General features: G+C 39.3%; 1 protein-coding gene across 1 annotated transcript in view; it reads left to right on the top strand.

The window, feature by feature from the left end:
• Positions 1 to 9,897, top strand: part of LOC135474802 (DNA-directed RNA polymerase, mitochondrial-like) — a 31,958-nt gene extending 22,061 nt beyond the window's left edge. The window contains exons 20-28 of the mRNA XM_064754399.1: positions 982 to 1,104; positions 1,614 to 1,736; positions 2,976 to 3,053; positions 3,793 to 3,981; positions 4,862 to 5,019; positions 5,391 to 5,489; positions 6,518 to 6,590; positions 7,444 to 7,615; positions 8,572 to 9,897. Coding sequence (XP_064610469.1) covers positions 982 to 1,104; positions 1,614 to 1,736; positions 2,976 to 3,053; positions 3,793 to 3,981; positions 4,862 to 5,019; positions 5,391 to 5,489; positions 6,518 to 6,590; positions 7,444 to 7,615; positions 8,572 to 8,621 — 1,065 coding nt within the window. The 3' untranslated portion in view covers positions 8,622 to 9,897. The remainder of the gene's footprint in view (positions 1 to 981; positions 1,105 to 1,613; positions 1,737 to 2,975; positions 3,054 to 3,792; positions 3,982 to 4,861; positions 5,020 to 5,390; positions 5,490 to 6,517; positions 6,591 to 7,443; positions 7,616 to 8,571) is intronic.
• The last annotated feature ends 1,633 nt before the right edge of the window (positions 9,898 to 11,530 follow it).

The raw sequence follows: 11,530 nt of genomic DNA on the forward strand, positions 1-11,530 counted from the left end.
TACAAGAAAGCTGATGCCTCTGTGGCTCAGTTGGCTAGTGCACTAGAGCAGCGTAATGATCCAGGAGTCTCTCACCAATACGATTGCTGTGAGTTCAAGTCCAGCTCATGCTGGCTTCCTCTCCGGCCGTAAGTGGGAAGGTCTGTCAGCAACCTGTGAATGGTCGTGGGTTTCCCCCAGGCTGTGCCCAGTTTCCACCCACCATAATGCTGGCCGGCGTCGTATAAGTGAAATATTCTTGAGTACGGCATAAAACACCAATCAAATAAATAAATAAATAAATAACAAGAAAGCTAAAAATGAAAGAAGAGCAATAGACCCAATTCACAGCCCGTGGGCTCTAGTCTAATATCTTCTCGAGTATGAAGGCTACAGAAAAAGCAGAGGTATTTACCGAGTTATACCCCTTTGATGGATTATTCCACCAAAGTCTAGTTTCTCATAAGCTTAATTGGACATATACATGTGTATTTTAAACTAGTGGACTAATTTCAGTGATATATCACAAAAAATCCACAGGTGAATCCCTCATGTCCCTCAAGATTGCAGTCAGTATGAATGGCCTTTGACCTGCCTCTAGGTTACACTTTCTAGGTTATGGTTTCTTAGAACAAAAAAAAAAATTATCATTTCTTTCTTAAGCATTCACACACCCATTAAAATAAGCTGGGTGAGCGATTTTGTCTTTTAAGTGGAAAACTGGAATCAAAACTAGGAAATCTAATTCATTATATGACAGAGTCAGGGGAGGTAACTTTATGTAATGGCTTGATGAAAGCTGTCTCCTTTGATCTGCTCTGAAAGAATGGCGGTATGTAGTGGGTCAGGACTTGATGTTGTAGAAAATGACTCAAACACCATGATGAGTCAACATACATGTGTGCTGGGAAATACATATTAAACCAAATAAACAGTACAAGAAATGTTAAATTTTTTATAATTCTTAAATATGTTTTAAAGGAGATAATTTTTGTTCTGAAGGGAGAGAAGTGGTGGCAGACCTCAGATGAACCATGGCAGACTCTGGCCTGTTGTATGGAGATTGCTAAAGCTGTCCGTTCAGGGGACCCCACACAGTTTGTCTCACACTTCCCAGTTCATCAGGTACGCTAGGAGTTAGGTGTACATGTACATATATGTGAAGGGGCCCCACTCGCTCTCCAACTTCCTAGTCCATCAGGTACGCCAGAGATTAAATATACATGTACATGTGTCAAGGGACCCCACGCTGTTAGATATACCTAGAGATCATTGATCATTATCAAAGTGCTTTCCACTGCTTTGGTGGCCTTACAGTTAAAGAGTCTGCCTCAAAGTCTCGATACCCCGAGATCAAACCCGGATCGGGTCATACCAAAGATTTTAAAAATGGCACTTGTTTCTGCCTTGCTTGGCACTCAGCACTGAGAGGTTAGAGCAAGGAAACCGGATCTGTGTCAGTATAATGTAACTGGGTAGGGTGTCATGTCTTGTGTTTTGATACATCAGTGGCGGCAGCACTTTAACAGCATGGACTCGTCCTGCCACAAGAAGACACAGTATATGAGCACACGCTTTTTGACTGAAAAATTGTTAAGTACAACATTATCTCTCTCTCTCTCTCACTGTTGTAGGATGGCTCATGTAATGGCCTCCAACATTATGCTGCTCTGGGAAGGGACCAGGCCGGTGCAGAGTCTGTTAATCTCCACCCATTTGATCAACCTAAAGATGTCTACAGTGATGTGGCAATCCTGGTAAAACTCCAACCCTATCTTAAAACAAACAGAACTTAATGACGTGCAGAACTGTAAAACATCCATCATGCTTAAGAAACACTTTAAAAAGGAAATCAAATCAGCACTACTACATTCATGTTTTTAAAAACATATTTAAAATGCTAATGTACATTTTTATTTATTTTTGAAGCCCGATATTGAAGGATATTCACCATTATTAAGTGTGGTTTTATGCATCATTTTCTTTCCATGCTATATTGGGGCCTTCGTGGCCTAGTGGTTAGGATGCTCAGGCAGCACAATGGCCCAGGAGTCTCTCACCAATGTCATTGCTGTGATTTCCTCCACTCTGGTTGTACGTGAGAAGGTCTGCCAGCAGTATGTGGATGATTGGGGGTTTGCCCCAGGCTGTACCCAGTTTACTCCCACCATAATGCCGTTCTTGAGTACGGCAAAAAACACCAATCAAATAAAGAGATAAATAAATACCCTGCTATACTGAATGTTGTCTGTATATACACTGTTACATGTATGTCTAACCACCTTATTTACAATGTAATGGACTTTAAAAAAGAGGAATTGTCAAGTTTCAGGACCATCTTAAATGAGAATTTTCAATTCAGTTAATAAGGATTCTATTGAAAAAACTGCTGACGAACATATTGAACAGTTTAGAATGCCAATATGCAAAACAGCACCATGACTTTCTGCTTTTAAGTCACATTATTTGGACAAAAATATTTCAACCTGTAAATTGTAATACATGTCTGTTTATTTAAGACTTTAGCTTACATATGTAGTGTCAACGCGCTAGTGTAGCGTAATGACCCGGGAGCCTCTCACCAATGTGGTCGCTGTGAGTTCAAGTCCAGCTCATGCTGGCTTCTTCTCCAGCCGTACGTGGGAAGGACTGCCAGCAACCTGCGGATGGTCGTGGGTTTCCCCCGGGCTGTGCCCGGTTTCCTTCCACCATAATGCTGGCCGCTGTCGTATAAGTGAAATATTCTTGAGTATGGCATAAGACACCAATCAGATAAATAAATAAATATATGATGTGATGTATTATTGGCTGTTCTCATGTTTTCAAAAATGGAACGGTGTATAGTGTTTGTGTAGTTGTTCTGGTATTGCTATAAACAGCCTCTGGAAAAGAGTAAATTGTACAATTTAACAGAGCTACTGTTTTTAAATAAAGGTTTCATTCATTTATTCATTAAAGTAAACTGAACATGTGCCACTAATGTTTTGTTTTGTTAGGTTGAACGAGAGAGACAGAAAGATGCAGACGAAGGGTTAGAAGTAGCTCAAGTTCTGGATGGATATGTCAGGAGGAAGGTAAGAAGATTGAGACAAGAAGTTTGCTGAAGATTTTTGCCTGTCCATGAGAACACGCTATTGATGACAATATATAGGTAATGCTTTTATGCCAGTGTTACTCACTACACTGTGAAGTGTTTTCAAATGGTTGTGTTACCATATCCTTCCAAACTCATGAGAAACATTTTGTTCTCATGATTGATCCAGTCTTTAGACACTTGTCTTCCACCAGCAGGATGTGGGACAGTTGTCTTTCCAAATGGCAGTGGTTTACTCTGATTTCATCCACCCATAAAACTGGCCTCTATCATCTTGAGTACAGTATTACATTTAAACAAAACTTAAATTTAAATGAATCTGTCATTATGTACTGCCTTCTTGGTCCTTGAGTTTTTGGGGCTTTGTGCTTTCTTAAAGACATTCGAAATACATCAGTATTTATTGGATGGAGCTACCATTTAACATGCTGTTTAATTAGACTACAGCGTAATGTGTTTATAACCGAAAAGAAGATTGACAGTGGTTGGTTAAAATTGATAAACAGTTAGATTCTAACAATTTTCAATGGCACTTGTCTCTGTCAGAGAAGTGAAGTATTCTCCAGTATGACGTAAAACACCAATCAAATAAATAAATCAAGACAGACGTTCAGTGTTAGGATTTGAGTGACCTTGACTGTACAACCTCTTTCACCTTGACCTAACAACACTTTTCACCTTGACCTACATGTAACAACCTTTTTCACCTTGACCTGCAGGTTATAAAGCAGACCGTCATGACGACCGTGTATGGGGTGACTCGGTACGGAGCCAAGTACCAGATCCTGCGTCAGCTGAAGGACATCCCAGACTTTCCACAGGAGTTTGCGTGGGCAGCAAGCATGTACCTAACTGAGAAGACCTTCTTCTGCCTGCAGGAAATGTTCTCGGCCACCAAAGAGATTCAGGTAAAGTCTGTTAATACTGTAATTCTTCAACCTTTCGCATGTTTGCTAAGTGTTTATTCAAGCATATTCTGAAGGCATTCTTCTTTGTAGACTGTTAAAATTATACTCTTTGTGAAGCCCTGAAACTGGCCCATCCAACCAATGTAGCTTTGTCTTCAAAATCAAATTACAAATGTGCATAAATTGCACTGAAAGTGGCTCTTTCGTATGCGAAAAGGTTGAGGTATTAGGGTACTGCAGATTGCTCACAGTTGCCTGTATCTCTTATCTCATATTCTCTCTTTTGAGTCTTTCTGAATGCAAAAGCACTTCATTAACTGCTGTATTCAAGCTACCATATTTCTTGGGCTAGCCTTAACTATCTATCCTTAACTGTATAGCCTTAGCCATCTAGCCTTAACTGTCTAGCCTTAACCGTCAAGCCTTAACCATCAAGCCTTAACTGTCTAGCCTTAACTGTCTAACCAAACATGGCTGTGAGGAAAAAGCTTAGCAGAAGCTGTCATCTTCAGCTTTGAGATTCTTTCGTACAAGATAGGCTGATGACCAAACAGTATGTGGGTTTACTATGAATACATATGAGAAGACTCAGAACGTAACGTTTATGGTTTCTTTGCTCTCTCGCTTCGGCCATTTTAAATCATAAGGTGGTAGTTGCTAGACTGTTAAGGCCAGCCCTGGAATTGTGTTATATCCAAGTGTCCCTTATGAAACACCTTTTTGAGATTCATTGGCATCCTGTAGGCATCAAATTCATACATGAATGATTGCAATATCAAATAATTCAGCTGTTTAACTGTTAGGAAAGATACTTTAATGGAGGGCTCCTCATCTTTAGAAACATCTTTAGAAAATTCACATTTCTGTTACTTGTTCACAGGACTGGCTGACAGTCAGTGCTCACTTGATATCGACAGTCTCTGGTAAACCTGTCGAGTGGGTTACCCCCCTTGGATTTCCAATCGTCCAACCATACCACAGGACAACCTTGGCCAATCGCCATGGTATACGAGTGACTGACACCACCAGTATTTTTGAGTAGGTCTGCAGTATTGTTTTAACAATTTCAACATCAACCATTTCATGCGTATACACGTTACAGAGCCGATTTTTCCCCACATTACCCTGGAGACAGCCAAGTAAGGCGTGAGAAGATGTGGCAGCAACCTGTCGGTGGGTTTCCCCCCGGGCTCTGCCCGGTTTCCTCCTATGATAATGCTAGCCGCCATCATACAAGTAAAGTATTCTTGAGTACGGCGTAAACACCAGTGAAATAAATAATAGAACTGATGCAGACATTAGACATGCTGCATTTTGAAGTACTCTTGTAAACAGACAGTATTATGGTGATGTTCTTGAAAACGTTGTATGCCCAAATGAACAAAAGCTGTAATTATCGTTTTTGACAGAAAACCCAATGCTATGAAGCAGAAGAATGCATTCCCACCTAACTTCATCCATTCCCTGGATTCCACACACATGATGTTGACAGCCATTTACTGTTTACAGTAAGTCTGTATCACATGCTGCTTGACACAATTTATTCTACTGTAAATTAACGTTTCAGTGTTCTTCAGAAGGGCTTTTTTTTCTCATTATTTTGAGAAATGAAGTCTTTTGTTCCTTTTTGTAACTAGAAACCTGTACTTGACTGGTAGTTCGTACAAAACTGCAGCTACATGAATGCGTTTAAGCATTCATACTTGCGACCACTGCCCTGGGCTCTGTCCATGTTCCTCCCACCACAATACTGGCCGACGTCATATAAGTGAAATGTTCTTGAGTACGGCTTAAAAGACAAAATAAATAAATTGCGGAAACGGGCGTGGGCTCTTTCCATGTTCTGGGGGGTGAGGGGGGGGGGGGGGATCCAGGATCAATCCTGGGTCTGGGTCAGGTCACACCTAAGACCTTAAAAGAGGAAGTTTTAACTTCCTCGCTTGGCGTTCAGCAATAAGGGGATAGTGCAACGACTGGTTGACCTGTATCAGTATAATGGCTCGGCCGGGGAGGCTTACTTGCCTGCGGTAAGCTGTCTCAATGAAACAGCACTAGATACAAAAAACGATGGAAATCCGTCCTGCAACAAGGAGGCACATCTCTTACACCCTAAGGATTCCTTTGTGGTCATATGACTTAAAAATTGTTGAGTATGACGTTAAACCCCAAGCACTCACTCACTCTTTCCATGTTCCTCCTGCCACAATACTAGCCGGCGTGATATAAGTGAAATGTTCTTGAGTACGGCTTAAAACTCCAATCAAATAAATAAATAAATTGAGAATGTTACCACGGGCTCTGTCCAGTTTCCCCCCACCACAATGCTGGTCGGCATCTTGTTAATGAAATATTCTTGAATATGGCGTAAAACACAAATCGATTAAAATAAATAAACTACTGACTAAAGAACTAAAGACGTAAGAATTATCACCTGTTAAAGGTTCCAGTGTGGAACCTGGATGACTTTGTGAGATTGATCTGAATAATTATGAATTTGAATCTTAAATACCCATAAGTGTACATTATTCAATTTCAGGGCAGGCATCACCTATGTCTCCGTCCACGACTGTTTCTGGACACATCCCTGTGATGTCGAGGTGATGAACAAGGTGAGTTTTCAGAATGAGATAGTGAAATAATTAGAACATATTTCTACTCAACCAGCATAAAAAATCAGTTAAATTTACGCGGCAACAAAAATGAATAATTGTAGAAGTGTTTTTGGTGGCAAACTGTGCTAAATTATTAGATTATGGTGTTATTATTAATGCGTGTTAGCTGATTCATGTCAAGAAAATTCACATTTTAAAAGTGAATCGTATAATAGTGTATCTGTTACTTTGAAAGTTTCTTTGGGTGAGGGTTTTAGGTGATTGACTTGAATTTACTAGACAAAAGTCCTAGTACTGGTTGTATGTGTGAATCCACTGTCAGCTTTATATGTATGTATGTGAATATGAAAGAAAGACATTTTGGAGTAGACCGCTTCAGTGGCCTAATGGTTAGAATGTCCACCTCAAAGTCTGCAGACCTGGGATCAAACCCAAGTCAGGTCATACCAAAGACTTTAAAAATCGTTCTTGTTTGGAGCTCAGAGAGGTTAGAGCAAGGAAACAGGACTGGTTGGCCCGGTGTCAGTATAATGGGACTGGAACCGGTGTCATGTCTGGTGTCTTCAGCATGATGCTTCAGTGCCGGCTGGACTGTGGGGGGAATGGACGCCCTCTTACAAGAAGACACAGTATATGTTCATGCACCTGACTCCTCGTCCTTCACATTACTGAGAAATTGTTAAGCACAATGTGAAAGCCCACGCACATACATACATACATTCAATACGAGCATACATACATTCAATACGAGCATACATACATTCAATACGAGCATACATACATACAATACGAGCATACATACCTTCACTACGAGCATACATACTATACCAACATCCTTTCTTCCTTGCAGATAACCAGGGAGCAGTTTGTGGCTTTGCATGAGCAGCCCATACTGGAGGAGCTCTCCAAGTACCTAGTAGAGAAGTTTGGGTCCAGCTTTGACAGCCCCACCCATCAACCACCAGATGAGGCCAAATCGCACAAGTTCCTAGACAGTATTCTCAGACAGGTCCCACAAAAAGGTAAGCCATTTGTGTTAATTAAACTTTTGAAATTTGAAAAGTACTTACAGCTTAAGAGAATTTTATAATGCACAATTTAAATATAAATGATATGTGTACATGTATATCACTTTAGTTTGCTAAACAGTGAACGACAAGCGTTAGGCACAATTTCATGAACTCATTAAAAGTTTTCATCTGATATGCAGTAAACAGCCAAAAATGTTGGATTTTAGATAATCAGCTTGATTATTAGTTGTCCCTAGAGTATCATTTTAAACCAATTTTCATGCCGTCAGTGACAGGCATGACAGTGTACAAAACCTGAACTGAACTGTAACTGTTGTTTACAAGGATGAAAACATTCTGTTATTTATGTGAAGGTAAAATGTCAGGATTTCCTTCACTGATACAAGTGATAGTTCGCACAATTAGATATCCCTTTTCTTATTACATTTTGATATTTTACACCCAGAAACCATGGCATCAAAAAAAAGATGTTTTGAGACGTAACAATCCGAGCTCAGTCTGATGGCGTCATATTCAAATTTTAGGCAGCTTTAACATTCCTACTTCATGCAACAAGACATGACATTAAATAAGATGGCATGTACAATCTAAAGCTTTATACATAAGCCTGTGAAGGCCTGCAGCTAAAGCATTGCTTAATGATAGTGCCAAAAATAGAAATAATAATTAGAATATTGCACAATGAAGGTTGAATGCCATAAATATTTTTCCAGCGAACGATGGAATTGATAACTCACTCAGTGTGATCCTCTGTTTATTTTGCTGTGTTGGTTTGTAGGATTATTTCGACCTCCCAATCAAAAAAACATTTGTGATGTACAACCGTCACTGTGTGATATTCTAATTGTTTTTTATATTTTAACAATATTGTGATTTTATGTCTCCATCTCAGTGTGGTGATAGTTCTTTTCCTTTTTTTTTTTCTTTCTTTTTTTCTTCATCCACAGGGGATTTTGATCTCAACAACGTATTAAAGTCCACGTACTTCTTCAGCTAACATAACGCGTGTATGACAGACATGGTGCTGACCAATGTGGTAACCTGGACATACCCATACTCACCTTGGTGAAGAAAGTGGGTCATTCAAGGTCAGACGTAATTATTATTACAGTGGACACACAAGTAGAAGTGGATATTCATTGTCCCCAGAATTTTATGGAGATTTTCAAGAAGCTGTAAGAAGTCGCTGTGATATATGTTCTGTATATCTTGGCCACAGCTTTAACTTGAAACATTGCTTTACAGTGAAGCCCGCGAAGCATGGTGTTTTTGGTGATTCAGTGCTTGTCAGGCTTCGTTATGACTTCAAGAAAACTACAAAGGCTGTTTTCGATCAACATTGCAAGCCAAGATTACAGCTTTCACTTGAATGAATCCCAACCAATTCATGTCAGGTCCAGAGTGAACTACAAGCAGGGACTAAACACCCAGGATATACACGTCCTCATATATAAAGGGAAATATTCTTAAGTATGGCATAAAACACCAATCAAATATAATAGATATATTTTACCATTTCACCAGAGAAACAAAGTGTCAATCAGCATATAGTATTACGTGTACTCCTGTGTGTGGGGGGGGCCTCTGTGGCTCAGTTGGTTAGCGCGCTGGCGCAGCGTAATGACCTAAGAGTCTCTCACCAATGCGGTCCCTGTGATTTCAAGTCCAGCTCATGCTGGCTTCCTCTCTGGCCGTAAGTGGGAAGGCCTGTCAGCAACCTGCGAATGGTCGTGGGTTTCCCCCGGGCTGTGCCGGGTTTCCACCCACCATAATGCTGGTCGCCGTCGTATAAGTGAAATATTCTTGAGTACGGCATAAAACACCAATCAAATAAATAAATAAATAAATAAATAAATAAATAGTACTTTTGTGTGTACGTGTTTTGGATTCTGTATAATCCAAACAACACACATGCACAATTTTACCATTTTGCCATATGTTAACTGTGGTTCCCCCACATGGTCACCTCAGTATGTCTGCATTTTTTTTTTTAAATGTCCACGAATTTATATGCATTGATATTCAGTGACTGATAGTTGCCTCTGGAAATGTATATATAGGATAGAGTTGTTTGGCTACCTGGAGAGTGCCATCATAAGGTATGATGGTATCTTTAATACTAATTGCATTTAAGAGCATCTCAAACTATATGGAAAAAATATGGATAACCATGATATTAAAAGCGTACTCAATACAATAGGTAAAATTTGAATAAAATATTTGGCTGTTCAGAGTTTATCATGTAGCTTATATAACATCTTCAAGAAAAGTTTATAACTTTATAAATTTATAATTTTATATTCACACTTAAATATGTGAGGTTTGAATGTTGTTTTAACCAGTCTGAAGATTTGTGTGTAAGTTTTAGTGGCAATTGTTTATGATGTGGTGGTTTTAGTTTGTTGTTGTTGTTTGCTATTCATGTTGTTTGTACCCAAATTGGCGATTGCTTGTGACAAAATTCTTTTTGTTTTCTATTTATCATTTGTTTTCAATCGATAACAAATAATCATGATGTTTGACTACAGATAAGTCAATAATTCGTGAAGAAGGCCTACACAAAGTCGGTTTACTTTGTTAAAAATGTGGGTAAAGTATGACTTACACACATCTATCAAGTTTTTATAAAATGAAAACGGGTTTGTACCGCAGATATTTATGCAAGGTCTGAGTTCAGTTAGAAGTTGAAGGAAAGTGGTCACTTGACAGAAATAGCTTAGTATGACGGAAATTAGTACCATGTATGTTCATTGAAACTTATTCCTGTATATTGTGTAGACTCTTAATGCAAACTGGGTTTCCCCCGGGCTCTGCCCGGTTTCCTCTCACCATAATGCTGGCCGCCGTCGTATAAGTGAAATATTCTTGAGTACGGCGTAAAACACCAATCAGAATAAATAAATAAATACTTAATGAAAACAATTGGTTAAGCTCATGAGAGACAAAGTTATGATGACAGTTACAATCAGCTGTAGCCTATTGGTCGTACGCATTTGGTCCCAGTCGCTGATGGGCCTACGACTAAGGCATACAGGTAACGACTGAAGTACAACTCCGGCTGAGCCACGTCGTTATTTCGCATGCAACAGCCTTTAGTACCCGACGCGATGCTCGATTTGGGGCTTAAGCTCCCGTGTATCCCGAGCTATGAGGATTCATATTGTAACATGTACTTAAAGCTTGCATAAAGACCGTGTGGTCTCTGACAGGCTGTGAAATTTTATAGTGTAGCATTCAGCAGAAACGGTGCGCTTGGTACAGTGTATTTACCGGGAGCAGTGTTGGCCTTCATTGTATAAGAATAGCAATGTAAATGATGTTTACTATATACACTGTACATATAACAAATGTGTGATGACCATTGCTGTGATGTAAATAGAACACGAGTGCTGTGATATTAGTAATTTTATAGACAAATTTGAAATCATGGGACAAAAAAAAAATGAATAAAAAAGTAACAATTTCCACCTTGAGTTTCTGTTTCTTCTTCACGTTCTGCAGGATGAAAAATTTTAAATTTAAGCACCAAAAGGAATATTTCATTTGTCGCTTAAAATGCCTTTATTGGGGGGAAGTGTTAAGTACACTAATGCATAGGTATTTTATTTTTTATGCATCATACAATGTTACTGTTGTATTTCACTTCTGGCTAGAGAAAAAAGGATTAGGGAGGACTTTTAGTCTTGTTGGTAAAAAAATTTCGTAATACGTTCCTGTCAAAGATTTCAGGCACGTCAACTGAGTGATGAGCGTGCGTCTGGTTTAAGAAGACTTACTTAAAACAGGCAGCGGAAACAGAGACTTGAATGAATAGACGAAATAAGGCGAAGAAGTATACTATAGTAAATGTTTCATCGTGTATGAATCATGCTTGCAACCGTCATAGTGAAATACCTATTAGTCAGG

Source organism: Liolophura sinensis, chromosome 9 (genome assembly GCF_032854445.1).
Source record: "Liolophura sinensis isolate JHLJ2023 chromosome 9, CUHK_Ljap_v2, whole genome shotgun sequence".
In the NCBI taxonomy this organism is placed as follows: Eukaryota; Metazoa; Mollusca; class Polyplacophora; order Chitonida; family Chitonidae; genus Liolophura; species Liolophura sinensis.